This window comes from Juglans microcarpa x Juglans regia, chromosome 4D (assembly GCF_004785595.1).
Source record: "Juglans microcarpa x Juglans regia isolate MS1-56 chromosome 4D, Jm3101_v1.0, whole genome shotgun sequence".
Taxonomy (NCBI): Eukaryota; Viridiplantae; Streptophyta; class Magnoliopsida; order Fagales; family Juglandaceae; genus Juglans; species Juglans microcarpa x Juglans regia.
Window position 1 is genome coordinate 19346925 of NC_054600.1, and position 18627 is coordinate 19365551.

Genomic DNA, 18627 nt, shown 5'->3' on the forward strand with positions numbered 1-18627 from the left:
CTCCCTTTTTCCATCGCTCATTATTGCACCTAACAATACACTATTTTCACCGTGTCTCTATATCAAGCTAAATGCTCGGGCAAAAGACATTATGTACTCTAAACATGTCTCTATATCACACAGATGAAATTATGGAGAAAATGATTGGTTCTATTGCCTGTTTATTTTTATTTTTTATTGTATGCACTACAATTTTTGTAAATGCTTTTTTGTGAGTGTCCCTGCCCTCTCCTCTTGTATTCTCTCTTTTAATTCAATGCAAATTTGTTAAAAACATAAATAAATATTACGATCTCATTGGAAATAATTAATTCATTTCTTTTTCAAAATTGAGATTTGGAAATAACAAGGTGAAAGCATGCATAGATTGATTCATCTTATGAAAACACGTGGAACGTACGTACGTACTTGGCTTGTTGCTTCACCATCTCTAGGTCATAGGACAGTGACAACCTTTCATTAGTACTATATTATAGAGTATAATGTAAATATTATGCTTTCTTTGGAAATAAGTAATTGATCATTTCTTTCTAAGAAACGAGATTAGGATTCTTTTGTCCAAAATTAAAAGCTAAATAACAAGGTGAAAGCATGGGACTGATTCATCTTTTGAAGACAAGTGGAACCTACTTGGCTTGAGTTTCAAATCTTGAGGGGCCCAATCAACTTTTTCATTTTAATAAAGAGCGTTAGACCCCAATTTTATCCAAAGTTGGTGGTTGCTACTAATAATAACCAGGAGACCCCTTCGTTGTGCCATTGCTGGGGACTAGTACTTCGGTCAGTAGTACTGCAACCGACATATATATTTTGCTTTCTACTTCGGATTTGGCATTTCAAATATAGAACATGTTTTATTTTGCTGCAAACGAATTGACGGATTTGGTATTTCACATAATTAAATTTTATCCGAAACTGGCGAGCTTTGTCAATGAAGAAGGACTAACTCCTCTCCATCTACAAGCGAGCAAGCCTTCACCTTTCAGAAGCGGTAGCCACCTTGAAGGATACTACAAAATCATTTATCACTGTAAGTATCTCTAAATCGCCAGTGTTTGCAAGAACTCATCTCCATCCTTTCTTTCCTAGAGTCATATCGTTTCTTTTGCTGTTGTTTTGGAAGGCATGATATTGGTAGATCAACTTGAGGAGGAAACATTCTGCAAGAGTTTTATTTAAACTCTATATCCCACACACTCATATCCTGATGGATTTAGAATAGCTCAATTCTTATCACTTAATTGATGAGTCACAATGGGATAAGATTAACTACAATAAGATAAGATTAATTCTATATCTAATCACAGCAGGTTGCAAATTCTCTAGATTTCTTGATGGTTAGAAGTCTATAAATAGTACTGAGGGGTTAAGAGTTCTCACCTACAACATTATTGTGCCTCTAGTTATCGGGAGACATTTGGACGCCAAGTTGTTAGGGCGATCCTTCACTCATGGTCAGTAAAATTCTTTATCGAATTAGAGATGGAGAAAGGTATGTCTTTAAATTATTATTGTGGATCATAAAAAATCGAAGATTCGATTATTAATGTTCATGTTAAAATATTTAACATGTGGTATCAGAGCTTTAGATTATAGATTTTTTATGGTCTCGATAAAATCTAGATTTGATATTATCGTATATTAATTTAACATCATAATACCATGTACTTCTCCCATTTTATGTTGATATATTTTTGTAAAAGAAAAACTCTTACGTGATTCTTCACGATTCCATGAAGTATTGATGCATTTGCTTCAATCTTTGCTTGGATTTTATTTTATTTTTTCCTCATTGTTTGCACTGTGTTGGTAATGCTGGTATGAGGAGTCGCTAAGATGGGTTTTTTTGGAAAACAATACTATGAAGTACAGTGTTTGATCCCAAGAGGAGGCTGAGAACCCCCTCGTCGGCGCCTCTGTAATGGCGGCAGAGGGCTTTAAAACCTGTTGGCCTACTCTTTCCCGGAGGTGTCGTCCGGGGTAAGCATACTATCCTTCTACCTCAGCTTTTGGGCGTAGCATTCTCCCTGCCACTCTGCAGGGAGCTGAGAACTTCATCTTGAGGTGTAGGTTGATATTACAGCCCGCAAGCTGTTAAGGGAGGGCCTTCCGATGATGGCATTGTACGACGACGAGGTCCTCATCACCAGGAAGTCGACCATGACCGAGGACGTATAGGGGGCGCTGCCGGCGAGGACTGGCAGCATGATGGTTCCCACGGCCGAGCAGCATCTATTTCCATTTTGGTGAAGACCTCCCAGAACAGGATGTCCGCGGAACTCCCGTTGACAATGAGAATTCTGCGGGTGGTTAAGTAGGCGACCAGCATAGTCACTACAAGCGCATCGTTGTGGGGGTATAGGACCCCCTCCTCGTCGACCTCCGTGAAGGAGATGACTAGGGTAGGCTCACTCCTTCGATACTTGGTGGGATGGTACTCAACCGAGTACACCTCGTGGTACCTAGCCCGCCTAGTGTGTCCTTTTCTGCTTGAGGAGGAAACAACCCCACCTGCAAATCCTCTCTCTATGGTTCAGATTTCTCCAAGTGGAGGTCCCCCCATGGTGGAAAGCAAGGACGATCTTGCTATAACCCCCGCGCTGATGGTGGTCACCGAGGTCCATGCTTTTTCCCCTCGACCTTCCCTTTCTTTATTGCTCCAATCTCTAGATTGGGAGGTAGTGTTGCCTTGTCCACTTCGCATGCTCCCTTTTCCCTTGCTGGGAGAAGCAATCGTCGGTGTTATGCGAGGTGAGCCTATGGTATGTGCAGTAGCGGCGTGCAATACCCCGGTCATCCTCTTCACGAGTGGAGGACGTGTCGGCCTCGTGGATGGTGAATGTAGGCAGGTCGAACAGAGGTCCCAATCCCCTTGTCGAGGCTTCCTCCCTTCTCTTGTCTTAGGAAGTCTTCTCCAACTTCTCATGGATCTTAATCTTAGCTGGGGCCTTTGCCTTCCTCTGTGCTCTTTCTACCTGTTTCTTTCTCAGCTCCGTCAAGGCCCAAAGAGTGTCCTTGGTATTGATGAAGTTGTCGGCCTGATCCATGAACTCCCGCAGTGTCATGGGAGTCCTCCTCGCCAATTCAGCCATGAATTGGGATAGCAGCCAAACCGCTCCTAGAAGTGCCGCCAACGTTATCTTCTTGTCTTGGTCGTCACTGGTCATGCACTTCTTGTTGAACTGGATCAGGTTGGATGGTGAGGAGGTATGCTGCTGGGCGCCGCCTCCTCCGATTCATCTTGGTTGTCACTAGTCATACTTGTTCTGGCCCCTTCAGGGTCAACGGGAATGCTCTGCATGCCTCCTCACTCGAGAAGCCATGCAGCGTCATGTGAGTCTTGAAAGTTTCCATGTGCTCAAGAGGGTCCCTTCCTACGTCGTACATCTCCATGGCTGGAACCCTGAACTTTGGTGGTAAGGGCACAACCATCACCTCCTTCGTGTTGGGTAGATCAATGCTCGTGAGCAATTGGTCCACTGATGACGACATACCCACCTTCCTTGCGATCTCCTCATATTTCTCATTGAGACTACGGAGCTTGTCTTACAGGTTCTTTTGCTCCTCCTTCCTCTTTGGTCTAGCCTGTGTGTTTCGGAACCCCATGTGCTCACTATCGCTGGACTCTGCATCCTCATCCTTTTCCTATTGAGGTGTGCCTATTGAGGTTTTTTGAGTTCTTCGTTTTCCTTGTGAAGCGTTTGCACCTCATTGGTCAGCTTCGTCACCCATTCCTCCATGTTTTTCAGTCTTGCTTCCATGTCTTTCTCTGTGTCTAGTCTGAGCTGTCTGGAACGGGTTGTCTCAGGCATGTGAAATACACATAAGATATACAAGGATCCCATAGATGACGCCACTATGAACGACGTTTTTTGCATGCCTTTGGATCAGGTTCCGACAACTCTAGTCTTCAAAACTTAGGCCTGCAAAATAAGAATGCAGGCAATTAGGAGAGGGTGGTCTTGGGGCAGGGGAGTCTCCAATGCTAAAGTTAGTAAGTTCTATTGGAAGTTTGTAAATAAATGAAAGAGTCTAGGGATGAGAGAAAGTTTTTTCATACATGAGACTTGTTATTTATACCATAAGTCTAGGGGACAGATTGTGTATACTCCCATAGAGTCTATGTCCTTCGTACTATTCTCTTTGTCAGAATCTTTTAATGCAGCATGGCTCTGTGACAGCGTCATTAATGTGGCGTGTAGCTCGGGTAGTGGTGCCATTAATACGGCGCAATTTTCCAATTTCTCTCACCTCGCTATTGTCCTTGGTGATCTGTTGATAAACCTCCTGACAGAAGATCGAGGGTCCCTCGTACATTATGCCCACTACACGGACAATCACTTAAGAGCTGAACACTACTCGATGGGTCTCTAAGCCGGGTTGAAAACTTTATTTATTTTGGACTGGGCCTTTAGTTCTTGTTCCATTAGTTGCTATTCTAAGATCCATAGAGACAGAAGGGGAAATCTCCTTACAATAACATCACGATACCAAGAGAGCGATTTTCGTAAGACCTTGCTGAGGAAACTCTTGCTAGGTTTAACATCGATGATTGTGTCCATAGCCGCAATTTTAATTTCCTTATGCGCTGGCCATTTCTTTGTTTTGAGGAAAAAGTGCGACAACGCAAGTAAAAAGGTGGATCCCTGACTTGTTCAGTCCACTTGATTTCGTGTTCTTCATCTCAATAAAACTTTAATTTTTGTAAATTTTCAAATTTTTTAAGAATGAATTAATTCATTTAAGAAAATTTTAAAATTAAAAAAAAAGAATAAAGAGTTTTATTAACTGAGTCAAATATAATACTCAAAATTAATCGTGTGCTAACTATCATTTTCCAAAATTTAATGTTGGTTAGGTTTTGTTATTGACGAAGGATCGACTTTTTATTTTTTATTTTTTGCGTGCAGATCAACTTACGGCTCAATGGTTCCCCCCCCCCCCCCCCAACAAAAAAAATAGAAGGCTAATTATAAAGCTTTAACTATTGTTTTCTTTGCTTTTTTTCTTTGTCATATACATTCGGGGTCAGTATTAATATGACTCGCTCTGCGATAGCAATATATGAAACAATATATCGGGGATCCCCCAATGCAAGCAAGCACGATACACCACTCAATCAAAACCAAGAGTCACGATCATTTTTCTATCTTTCTATTTCTTAGCAAATTTGCTTGATTTCTCATCGCTATGTGATGCAATATTTCAAATGACATTAGTTTCGTTTGGTTACACAGATCAGATAAGATGAGATATAAGTTGAAAATTGAATAAAATATTATTAAAATATTATTTTCAAAACTTGAGTTGTTTATTATATTTTGTGTGAGAATTTAGAAAAGTTATAATGATTATGTGAGATCAAATGGTTTGGTTTTTGTAACCAAACCAACCTATATTAAGTAATCTCATAATACGAATATATCTATATAATAGTATACCATGTAATTTCAAATTAGTATTAATGTTAAGATTTTTAATGGAATAGTAAATTTAAATTAATAGAATGTGACCTGCGAGAGCCATCCCATCTATACTTGGAAACTTATCAAGATGCCCTAGGGCCTCAAGTATGGTGCATTAGCTATCCCCATCAGCCAATCAAAGATTGATACGTGCGATACTAATACCATACTGATACATGCGATACTAATACCATATTATTTCGGTGTGATGCACCAATGGAAAGCTCAAGCAAAATGATTTATATTCTAAAATGACTAGTCAATAATACAATATTTGAAACCTCATTGAAATTATTATAAAGAGCAAGAACTTCTCATTTCCAAGCAATGTGTGATCTCAAACACTATATTCCCTTACATATCACATGGGATATCACAATCTCCCTACCTTAAATTCTCAACGTCCTCATTGGGCCAATCCGTCGTAGGTGGTATAGCTCAAGTCTACTAAAAAATAAGTATGATCAAGCACACGATACACAATATACGTGGTTCAGAAAATTGTCTACATCCACATAACTACAAAAATCTTATTAACTAAGGGAGATTAAAATCACTAAATCTCAACTCACATTCTCTAAATCTTTTTGCTCTCTCACACAATATGCACTTATTTAACAATTGTTATCTCTCAAAAGATGTTGAAAGTGGTACAAAACAAGTCAAATAGTATATTTATAGTAAACAGTATTGGAAACTCTAATCTGACAAAAATTATGTTCTTCGCTCAAGCGCGTCTCGAGCGAACAAGCAATAAACATTAGCTCGAGTGGGGTGTCGATCGTGACTCGAGCATACACTAGGGTTTGCGTCTCGCTCGAGCCCACTGTCGCTCAAAACTTGAGCAAATTCACGGGTTGAGTTTTCCTCTAACCCACTGTCGAGCGTACCTCGAGCGAACTCATGGGTTGAGTTTCGCTCGAGCACCATGTCGTGAAAATAATTCTGTTGCTGTAATTAATGCAATGGAGGACCATATAACTTACGGTGAAAAGAAAATATTTAAAAACAAGTATAAAGAAAGGGTGAACGAAAAGTGAATGAGCGACAAGTAAAAGTGAAAGGCCAGAACGGCGTGAGCACCAAGCGGGCATTGGGTGACAAGTAAAAGTGAAAGGCCAGAACGGCGTGAGCACCAAGCGGGCATTGGGTGAGAGATTCAAAGAGGGATTGTGAGGGAGAAAAAGGGAGAAGAAACCCACCCAAACAACTGTTGGAAATCTTATTGATCAAGAAAGTAGGAACTTTGCCAGTCCTATAAGCAAGCTGTGGATTATATATTTATTATAAGTTATATTATTATAGTTCTGACTTACCATTTGTTATTTTTTGTTTTGAACTAAATGTGGAAATATTAATTGTTTTGTGATGTTAATTTTTTTTTTTCATTAAAATCTTTGTTTGCTAAATCTTGAATGATTTAAAATTAACAAGCTTGTCTCCCCTTTCCAGCACTCATTATTGCGCCTGGTAATATATACTATTTTCTGCTTGTCTCTCTATCAAGACATTGCTCTAAACTTATCTCCATATCACACTGATTGAAATATAGAAAAATTTATTGGTTTTGTTGTCTGTTTACTTTTATTTTCTGTAAAAATGTTTCTGTCAGTTCCCGCTTTGTCCTCCAATATTCTCTCTTTTCATTTAATGCATGTTTGTTAATGAATAAATATTATGATCTCAATGGAAATAATTAATTCATTTTCTTTTTAAAAATGAGATTTGGATTCTTTGCTCAAAATTAAAAGCTAAATAACAAGGTGAAAGCATGGTATTGATTCAGCTTTTGAAGACATGTGGAACGTACTCGGCTTGAGTTCCAAATCTTGAGGGGCCCAATCAACTTTTTCATTTTAACTACTCTCTCTCTCTCTCTCTCTCAACAGTACTTTTGTCCAGTGCAAGTGTGCATATTGCACTTATCTATTTTCTTTAATTCTTTCCTAATTCTCTCTCATTATTCATTGCCATTTTCCAATTCTATTAGTCTTTTTACTTTTTATTTCTTACTAAGTACTTATTTATGTAAATAAAAAAATATTTTTTTTTTTTTGGATTTTATATATGCATGTATTAAACATCCTTGAGACCATAGATATTGCTAGGTTCTATTAACTGTTATAAAACTTTATCCTTTTGGTCTTAATTGTCATATAGTTAATAGTTCTACGCATATTTATTTTATTTTTTAGTATTTTTCTCGAATATGTCTGGTAGAGACTTTAAGCTAGGATAGGACAGTCATAACAAAAAAAAAAAAAAAAAAAAAAAAAAAGAAAAAAAAGAAAAAAACATAATATATAATTCAGTCATAAAAGGATCTTTTGATGATCAATTCTTTATTAAGGATCAATAAACAAATATAACATAAAGTCCAAATAATTTTGCATCTCATAAAAGTTAGAAGAATAAGATTTAAATAATTTTAAGTAACTTATTATTAATATATTAATTTACTTTATATTATATTAAAAATAAGAATAATAATATACACCATACTACTATCTCACTTTCATTCCACTATGTAAGATATGATACATTTATCACTATTGGATGATAAATAATGATCCAATGATAATAAATATGACACATCTTACATTGTAAGATGAAAGTTGGATGGTAGTGTTGTGTATACAATTTTCCTAAAAAACAATATTAATATCTGGTTTTAAAGTTTTGCATTGTAGGTTACTATTTATATCGTTACATCCTTGAGGTTACGCAAATAAAAGACTAATGAGTAAGGCTATATATACACCACACTCTCATTTTACCAAGTAAAATTTGACACTTCTATCATCCTTGTATGATTCTTTATTTTTTAAAAGAAAAAATATAAAAGTTGGTGGGCAATGAAATCTAATCATAGTGGAATGAAAAACTTGGAAAAAGGTCTTGTTTAATTTGTATTTTTCATATGAGAATCGCAGCAGACATTCGTATCCAGCAAGCGACAGACACAGTACACCGATCGACACGCTGGATGGAATAAAATTTTTTATGTTTGGAGTGTTCGGGTTAAAGTATTGTTCGAGCGTACGTACGTGAATCACATTTAATTATGTGGCAGCACACAGGAAATTGGTTTCTGAGTATAAATAAAGGTAACCAATCTCCCCAATATGCTCACCCATCTGCTATCTATCTGTTTAATTTGTCTTTAGCTCAATTCTTTGCCAAACAATGGCACACATTCGGTGTGGTACGAAGGAAGAGCTATGGCCTTATGAGGATAGGCAAGTCACCAAGAACAAGTTATTCAGAATGGCAATGGAAGGCAAATGGGATGAAGTTGCCAAGCTGTATGAACAACACGAATGGGCTCAAACGGCCAAAATCACCAATTCAGGAGACACAGCGTTACACATAGCTGCCTCCGTTGGCAAAGAAGATAACGTCAGACAACTTATACAATCAATTTGGGATCCATCCCGACTCAGACAGGTTCTCGAGATTCGGAACGACCAAGGGAATACCCTGCTCCATTCTGCTGCATCAATGGGGAATGTTGCCATGTGTCAATTCATTGCAACAGTTTATCCAGAGTTGGTGGGTGCTACTAATACTAACGGGGATACCCCTTTTGTAATGGCAGCACTCCAAGGTGAAAAAGCTGCGTTCTTTTGTCTTCACTTTATCTGTCTCGATAAGGATATGGATGGCTATCGGTTTTCCTGGAGGAAGAATGGTGACACCATCCTTCATTGTGCCATTGCTGGGGACTACTTCGGTCAGTAGTGCTACGACTGGCATATATTTTGCTTTCTAGTTTACTTACGTGAAAATTTAAAAAAGAGCTTGAGAGTAGCATTAAAATAGTGTAGGACATACTTGATTTTGCTACACTTGAATTGACAGATTTGGCATTTCAAATAATTCGCTTGTATCCGAAACTGGCACGCTCTGTAAATCAGAAAGGACTCACACCTCTCCATCTACTAGCGAGCAATCCTTCAGCTTTTAGAAGCGGTAGCCACCTTGGAGGATACTACAAAATCATTTATCACTGTATGTATCTCTAAATCGCCAGTTTTGCAAGAACAGATCTGAGATCTCCATCTTTTCTTTCCTAGAGTCGTATCCTTTCTTTTGTTGTTGTTTTGGAAGGCATATTGGTTGATCCGCTCGAGGTGGAAGTACCAATCAAGCAGCCAGAGAGAACCGATAGTCCCCGGGATAAAAAGAATCTGAATCCAGAGACGTACAGAGCTTGCAACGACTTGTTGCAATTGTTTCGGAGAATGGTACGAGGTGGTATGTGAAAGAATAGATTTTTTATTATTATCTGTAACATACTTTGCAGAAGTCACACCGTGTAAAGAACACCATGTCATGGAAACTATGCCATTAGATTATGAGAATTATCTGTAACATCCTTTTTTTTTCCTCGATTAACAGTGACAGGGAAAAACCGGAATGGAGAGGAAACAGAGAAAAAGACTGAAAGAAAAGGTGGAGAGAAAACAGATGCAGAGAACCCTGGACCAAACGCAGGACGTCCAGGTCAGAAATGCGTTTCTCTCTGTCTTTGAAAGCAAGCTCTGGGAAAGAAATTAGACCTCCAACAAAATACAAGATTTTGAAACGCAATTTCTTCATAAACTTATAAAAAAGTGTTTAATCTGAAACCATACCAATTTATAAACTTCTTTGTAGAAGATTTTCTCGTTTCAAGAATTCTCACTTGTTGTGCCGTCGAAGGGAATAGGGGTTGAACAAAACTTCTGGCTGGAACCATCTGATCAGCAGCTAATGCGAATGGATAGTGGCGGGAACAAAAAGACTCCGGCTTATCCAGAGAACTACAGAACCTGCAACGACTTCTCCAAATTGTTGAGGAGAATGGTTCTAGTTGGTATGTGAATGGTCAGATTTTGATAATTATCAGTAACACATTTTGTATCGGCCTTGTTTTTTTGGCAGAATCCACACTGTGACAAGAACAGTACCATGTCATGGCATATACGCATGAGATGATTAGAAATAATTATATGGATCTTTTTGCGAACCCCGCTTCAGCAACTTTGTCATATCTTTCGTTATGAAGACGCCATTGACTAATTAATTGATACCAACACATTCAAAACTAATTGCATTACTCATGAACCACACTAGCGTAGTGTTGAATTTTGTTGTTATGGCTCATTTCTGCTAATGATCGACCTATTTTTCTTTTATCATGAATTACCAGTCACAGGCGTCAATAGTAAAACAGATGCAGAGAACACTGAAGTACGGAAGGAAAGACATGGTGAGCAAATAGCAGTAAAATAGAACATTTTGAGAGACAGTTTTTTGGAGTACGGATCACATTGTTGAAACAACATAGAGGGTCCAAGAGCATGGCGTAAAATTAATAAAACCATTGATCGAACTCCTTAATTTATATATTCATGATTCATTTCAATGATCATTCGCTTCTATTGTACAGGAACTGAAGAGTTATTTCCAGCTAATTATCGCACCTGCATTGAATTTGTCAAACTTGCCAACAAGGCAATGCTGATGTTTCTTGGATTGGGTATGTTGGTAGTATAGGGATTAAGATCCTCTATAATTTCACGCTTAAATAGATTGATACCACATGAGTTCCGCATACAGTATAAAATGATATAACATCCGATAGCAATCATGTGTCACATCATCGTACTTCTTGAGTGAATTTTAGATCTCTAGCTAGTAGCACATAACAGGTATAACTACCCATGTATCGTCTTGCATACAATATTTTTATGTGGAGTTATATGATGTTTACAACTTTGGTGTGTAACATATAATTATTTATAGCGGGATCAATCCATTATAGTGATCAAAATGTCAATACTTATTTTATATAAGTTGATATGATCAATATATTTAATGTGTTAATTAAAAGGCTTGCTAATAAATATATTGTTTTGTGTATGATCATGGTTATAAGGACTCACCGCAATAACAAAGATAAAGAGCAACAAACAGAAACACACATGGGCCGTTCAAATCTTGAACGAACTTCTAGGACTTCATTCCACATATGAAGATTCTGCTTCCACATCTGGCGGAGATCATGCGCGCGAGTCTGCACAATCCCGAGAAGAAACAATGCCTTACGATGTTGTTCCAGATCAACTGATCAGTAGTGAAACTCCGCCCAGTACTGATTCTATGAAAACTACGGGAAGTAGTACTGATGGGACAATGAAATTAGAGACTCCAATATTACTTGCAGCCAAGAATGGTATCGCCGAAATTGTGGAAAGAATCCTAGAACTCTGTCCAATTGCCATTAATGACGTGAATGCAGATAATAAGAACATAGTATTGTTGGCGGTGGAGTACAGGCAACCAAAGGTATATGAACTCTTGCGACGAAGAAATATTTCGAAAGAGAGCATGTTTAGACAATTGGATAAGGAAGAGAATAGTGCCCTGCATCTTGCGGCAAAGCTTGGAGACAAACAGCCGTGGCGAATTCCCGGGAAGCATTGCAAATGCAATGGGAAAACAAGTGGTATGAGGTGCGACTGCGACTTATGTTTATATTTCTGTATGTCTTTTTTATTCTTTTCCAATTATATATATTGATCATCTAACTACTCATTGATTTCGTTTAAAAAGATTTTGTGGATTCATATCTCCTCCTCTCATGTGTTAAAAAGGGCGAGAACATGCATATATGCATGATATCTTTCCTTAAACAAGAGAAAAGAAAAGTCTGGCCTGTATTTTATTACAAAATTAGTTTTGTTGACAAACTACTATATATATATGGGATACCTAATACTGAATCCTTTGCTTGGCTTCCTGCGTGTAGTATGTCAGGGATTCCATGCCCCGCAACTTTTTCCCCCGCTATAACAAGGAGGGCAAGACCCCAAGTGACTTGTTCACTGAAACCCACAAAGACCTTGTAGAGAATGGTAGCAAGTGGCTAACAAACACTTCTCAATCCTGTTCCGTCGTAGCTGCACTCATCGCCACAGTGGCCTTTACTGCCTCCACCACGGTCCCCGGAGGCTTCGAGAGTACTGGCATTCCAGCGCTCGAAAACAAGCCTGGTTTTGACCTCTTCGCGGTCTCATCACTCGTAGCTCTCTGCTTCTCGATCACGGCCTTAGTCATGTTCCTCGCCATCTTAACATCACGATACCAAGAGAGAGATTTTGGCAGCAACTTACCTAGGAAACTCTTGATGGGTTTAACATCTTTGTTCGTGTCCATAGCCGCGATGCTAATTTCATTTTGTGGGGGCCATTTCTTTGTGCTGAAGGAGGAGCTAAAATTTGCGGCGATTCCAGTGTATGCAGTGACATGCCTACCGGTAACGTTTTTTGCTGTGGCGCAGTTTCCTCTTTATATTGATCTTTTACGGGCTACCTTATCGAAGGTGCCACAACGCAGCCACAAGGTCGATCCCTGACATTTTTAATTCCATTATTTGTGTTCGGATGCTACATCTTTAGTTCCGTGGCGGAACCGGCGCCAATTGTTTAGAGGGGCCATTTTTTTTTATTGTGTGACATAGTTATGTAAAATAAAAAAGAAATTAAAAAAATATAATTATATATATATATATATATATAATTAGATCTCCCTAATTTGTTACATAAATGTAAAAATAAAATTCTAAAAAAACAACTTATATGTTTTAAATTTATGATGATCATAATGTTTCATGGAATAATATTCATGCATTATTATTTTTGTAATTAAATATTTAAAATTTATTTTTTTCATAGAAACTATCAAATGATCTCACTACAACAAATTTGAGCTTGTGGGACGAAATTATTTAGAGACGAAAAAAAATCTAAAAGTAAATTTCGTCACAAAAAATTCATGACTTTATAAAATCGTTCGAACGGTCAAATAACCGTTCGAACAGTATTTTTTGTGACGAATTTAATCGTCTCAAAACTTTTTTACCATTTGAACGATAAAATATACACTCGAACAGTAAAATCTTTGCAGGGAAGTAATTTACTATGGGGGAAAAGTTCACAACCGTTCGAACGATGATTTATTGTGTTCGAACGGAAAATATTTGGTGGCAAAACCTCGTGGGAAGGTTTCTAAACCATTCGAACGGAATATATTTAGTTAGAGCATATTCAAGCACCACATTTTTACATTTGAAGGTATAATATTAATCTCGATACGAAACTCAAAATATAAAAAATATATATATCATATATACAAAATCATTAATTAATTTTATGTAATTAATTTAAAAATATTTTAATGATTTCTTTTATGTTAAATAAGATTTTTAGTTAAATAAATATTATCAACCATACACCATATAATATAAATAAATAAATACTCCAGAAAAGACAAAATATTTAATTTACAAATAAAATAAATTATCAAAACACCATATATATTGTCCATAACTATAATAAAAAAAAAAAAAATAGAAACTACTATGATGCGAGGTCTCTACAAACATCCTCGACTGTAGCTAATTGTCTCTCTACCTGTGCCAGTCGAGTACTGAGCGTGACCTGAGTTGCATTATTGGCATTTATCTCTGTATGTAACTCACTAACCTCTGTACGTAACCCAGAGATGGTAGCCATAATCTCTGTACGCAACTCAGACATGGCAGTATGCACTGCATCAATCACTGTAGATATGTGTACGCCGATCTCAGCGCGAGTAGATGTGCGTGATGCCTCGGCCTATGTAGATGTCTGACCAGTAGATACTCCAATATCTTCCAGCTGTGCATCTCTCTGAATCTCAGCCCTGTCAGGAACAGCTCCACGAAAATGAAATCTCGAGTGTCTCGTGCTCCGTGACAGGGTGGTGCTGTTGATCTGTCTCATCGACTCCCGGGAACGCTCAGCAGGTTCGGGTACGACCCCGGTATGTAGCAAAAATAGAGTGATGAGGATCCCAAACGGCAGTATATCTGTCGTAATGAAGCGTACCTCTGATCGGATCCTCTCAAGTATATAACCCACGAGGTCGATCGGGATGTCACGAGAGACTTGTATCATAAATCTCGCTCGATCCATGTCGACCTCAGTCTTGTACTGCTGAGGGTCAATGTTGTTGGCGATGATCAAATTCGTGATTTTGAAGAAAGAAGATAAATCTGCCTGCCTAATACTCTTTGTCCCATTGTACATTGGAGCATCTGGACCAACAATCAAGTCTCTGACCTCATGATTAGCAAGTATATCGATCTCATCTGTATAAACTGGTCCCTCATCCTGAGACATCTCTGCATCACTTGAAGGATCAGATCAGACTCTTTAGGCGGCGGGTTTGGATAGGCATCAAGAAGCCTAGGAATACCCAGATATGCAGCGAGTCTATCCGCTGAAAATATAACAGGAGCTCCTCGGACACAGATCCTGTATGCCCCTCCATCGTCTGGGCTGGCACCACCGAGCTCTTTATAAAACTCAGTAACGATCTCAATGTCGAAAATGAGCTTCATTCCTTCTTCTTGCTGATCTAAGATTGGTGCCCAACCACGATCATTGAATACTGATGGGAGGGAATGACCCTCCCATATAAGAGCCACAAAATTAGATAGTTTTACCTGTCGCTCAAGTAAAACAGTCCGCTCTCGAACTGTTTGGATGGAAGGTTCTCCCGATCTACCACGTTTATGGCCCCTATAAGACATTATGAACCTGAAGTTTTAAAAATAAAATATATATTCAACATTAGTGATAAAATCTAATTACGACAAAAAGATTTACAAAATTATATACTAATAGCAATTTAATAAATTAATTGATAGAACAATTCAATGAAATGATGAAAACAATTTAATAAGTTAATACAAAGTAAACGGTTTGAATTTAATATAAAGCATTTGAATGATAAAATATATGGTTGAACGGACATTGAAAACTGTTCGAACTTTTTAAAATTGTTCGAACATCAGGGTTAAATTGTTCGAATGCGTTCGAACGGAAACCAGATCAAGCTCGGCCATGGCTGAGTCAACCTAGCGGCTATGAAAACACCCAAATATGCATCGATTCCGTGGTTTCTTCAACAAAACACATACTACTCTTCATTTCTAAACATCCTATAGTAGATTCATGGTGTTCTACGATGATTATTGATGAAAAAATATAATTTTTCTCGAAAAAACAAATAAAACCATAAAGCCATAAAGTAAACTATAAAATAATTTTTAAAATGCATACCTTCACTTGGGAGGAAGAGTGGTTAACGTAGGTGATGATTACGGCAGTAGATGGCAGTGATTGATGGGCATTCAAACGTTTTCTCTCGTTTTCAAATGGTGGGAACGGTGGCGTGAGAGAAATCTCTGTCGGCGATAACTTATATGTGCATAACCGTTCGAACGTTATATTTTACCATTCGAACGGTTTTAAAAGACTGTTCGAACGATATTTGTTTTAAATTTAGTAAAAATTTAATTATATTTATAATCCTATAAATTAATATAATATATATACTATTATAGTAGATTATATATACTGTAATATGTAATATTATAATATATTACACAATATATATTATGATAGTATAATACTTTAAATGAAAACATAATAACTGATATGTATTTTATTATAGTATATTAGTAATATATCATAATATTTTACTATCAAAGTGTTATATACGAGGTTGTAATATATATATATATATATATGTCATAGCATATAGTACTATATGCTATGAGTGTATACTTAACTAATATATATCATACTATATATTTCATTATACTTTACTATATAAGTTATATATGATAGTATACAGCATATATATATAGAGTATAGATTACTAATATACTATCATCTTATAAATTTTTCTATACTTTATTATCTGATCTTAATATATTTGAGGCTATATATATGTAAGTATATATTACTAATACATATGATCTTATATTTTCCACTTGTATGTTAGTATAGGATAATATATACGACACGATATATATGATATATAGTATAGATTACTATATATCATATAGTATATAATAGTAATATATTCTCCTTTATACTAATTTAGTATAGTATAATATATATGATACTATATATATGATATATAGTATATAGTACTAATAGATATCATCTTACATTTTTATAGTATACTTTAGTATACTATACTATATCTACGATATTTAGTATAGATTACTATATATATGATAGTATATATAACTAATACATATAATCTTATAGTACTTTTCATTTAATGATGAAAAAAAAATATTTAAACGTTAAGATGATGTGTTCGAACGGTATTCGTAAACCGTTTGAACACATTATTTGCATTTGAACTTATGAAAAAACATTCGAACGGATTATTTCAATGGTGGAAAAACATCCTGCCAATTAATGACTCTGGATAACCGTTCGAATGTTCTTTGTTATAGTTCGAATGGATTGTTGTAGTGGTGGGAAAATACCCCCCGCCAATTAAAGAGTCCAGGATTACCATTCGAACGGTAATCCAAAAATTTGTGCGGGCGGAAATATTGGCGCACTGAAATTTTTTCACGTTTGACCGCACTTTATTTAGGTTTGAACGGTTGGTCATATTTTATATTCTTCCGGCACGCCGTCAGTCTCTCATTTTTCTCTCCTCTCTTTCACTCTTCTCCGTTTTCTTTCCAAAATCTTACATTTTCTTCACACAATCCTTCATTCTATCATCTTACAAATAGGATTGCTTAGTATATTTTACTTAAATGTATGACTTTCTTTATCTTTTTACTTCTAAATCTATCATTTTTTTTAATGATTTTGCAGTTTATATATATGTTGTGTAGGTATTTGTTAGATTAAACATAAAATATGTTTGTTAGAAGATTGTTATTCGAAATATATATGTTGTATGTTTGTTAGAGGGTCGTTATTCAAAGTATATATGTTGTATGTTTGTTAGAGGGTTGGTTTTCGAAGTATATATGTTGTATGCTTGTAGTGTTTTCTGAATATGAGTTTATGATGTTTTGTGAGATAGTACTCGTTTGAACTGGCTGGTGTTTGGAATCTGGGTTGAGATCGTTCGAACGTGGTTATATACTGTTCGAACGGATAAACATATTCGAATAGTATATTACCTTGTTCGAACGGTTTTAAAAACTATCTTAAACTATCATATAAATATAGTATAATATAGTAGATTATATATAGTATATATACGTAGAAATTAATAATACTTAAGCTCATATTAATATTTAAAACATAAAAGTTGTAAAAACTATCTTACAACAAACTTAAAAGGGATAAAATTATATTATAAAAACATAAAGATTATTAATATTAAACTATGAGGACTAACTTAACAAATAATAAAAGATAATTTTAATTAAACTTAAAATTAACTATAATGTATAATTAAGCTAATAAGTAATACCCATGATATATATAATGTATCATCTTGTATTCTCGCATTTTTTTTTTATTATTGTTGTGTTTTAATATCGTATCTTCTACTTGGCATTGAAATAAACCTTAGACCTGTTCAAGAATTATCAATCATGTTGAACGGTTGATTGATAACTCTTGAATTGTCCAGAGTGGACAGTTTGGGATTGTAAGATCATTCTCGCAAACTATCAAACTATATCTGTTGCATCCGACATTATGATTTTGGTAGTCATCTCTTATTGTTCTCTAGATATGCAGTTTCAGTGAATGTGCATCGATGTATTACTCGTCTGTGTACATGACCAAACGAGCATATTTGGAGAACTATGGGGAGATGCTGCCAAAATTTTGTTGGTTGGTGATTATGATCTTACAATCCCGAATGAGATAGGACCAACTACTCGGTGAAATGAAGAAATTGCACTACATGTTAGATAATTGATTGTTTGTTGATGCACGTGACTGTTTGCAATAGGATATTAGACATGGATAAGAGTTGGATGCGAGTTAGAGATCGGTTGGGTGAGGATTACAATGTATACGCTGAAGGAGTTAAGAAATTTTTGGAGTTCGCATCCTGTACAATTGATAGTGATGGTCGTATTAGATGCCCATGCCGACTTTGCAAGAATTTACGTTCTCATAAGATAGAGTTGGTGAGAGAGCATCTGTTTGTGAAAAGTATTAATTAAGGTTATATCGATTGGGTCTTACATGGAGAACCGTATCCAACGTCATTTGAACTTCAAGATGAAGAAGAAGACATTGATGAAGTTGTACATCTTGAGGTTGTTGGTGACGATCTCGAACAGGAT

The 18627-nt window shown here is 36.4% G+C and overlaps 2 protein-coding genes across 2 annotated transcripts; both read left to right on the forward strand.

The window, feature by feature from the left end:
* The first annotated feature begins 9114 nt into the window (after positions 1-9114).
* Positions 9115-10382, forward strand: LOC121259250. The gene is made up of 5 exons (XM_041160755.1): positions 9115-9198; positions 9327-9476; positions 9576-9722; positions 9867-9971; positions 10177-10382. Exons 1-5 carry the CDS (start codon positions 9123-9125, stop codon positions 10329-10331), a joined length of 633 nt encoding a protein of 210 aa, XP_041016689.1. The 5' UTR covers positions 9115-9122; the 3' UTR covers positions 10332-10382.
* A 240-nt stretch (positions 10383-10622) lies between these two features.
* LOC121260194 (ankyrin repeat-containing protein ITN1-like) lies at positions 10623-12867 on the forward strand. The gene is made up of 4 exons (XM_041162038.1): positions 10623-10719; positions 10900-10989; positions 11488-11798; positions 12262-12867. The coding sequence occupies exons 1-4, from the start codon at positions 10623-10625 to the stop codon at positions 12865-12867; spliced, it is 1104 nt and encodes a 367-aa protein (XP_041017972.1).
* Positions 12868-18627: the final 5760 nt, after the last annotated feature.

What these genes read in the sequence shown, in the direction of transcription:
- LOC121260194 (XM_041162038.1), top strand. Translation starts at nt 10,623, where the DNA reads ATGATCGACCTATTTTTCTTTTATCATGAATTACCAGTCACAGGCGTC. An exon ending in GCTGATGTTTCTTGGATTGG is followed by an intron (nt 10,990 to 11,487) that starts GTATGTTGGTAG and finishes CCACATATGAAG; the next exon opens with ATTCTGCTTCCACATCTGGC. An exon ending in TGGAGTACAGGCAACCAAAG is followed by an intron (nt 11,799 to 12,261) that starts GTATATGAACTC and finishes TCCTGCGTGTAG; the next exon opens with TATGTCAGGGATTCCATGCC.
- LOC121259250 (XM_041160755.1), top strand. Translation starts at nt 9,123, where the DNA reads ATGGATGGCTATCGGTTTTCCTGGAGGAAGAATGGTGACACCATCCTT. An exon ending in CTACAAAATCATTTATCACT is followed by an intron (nt 9,477 to 9,575) that starts GTATGTATCTCT and finishes TTGTTTTGGAAG; the next exon opens with GCATATTGGTTGATCCGCTC. An exon ending in TCGGAGAATGGTACGAGGTG is followed by an intron (nt 9,723 to 9,866) that starts GTATGTGAAAGA and finishes CTCGATTAACAG; the next exon opens with TGACAGGGAAAAACCGGAAT.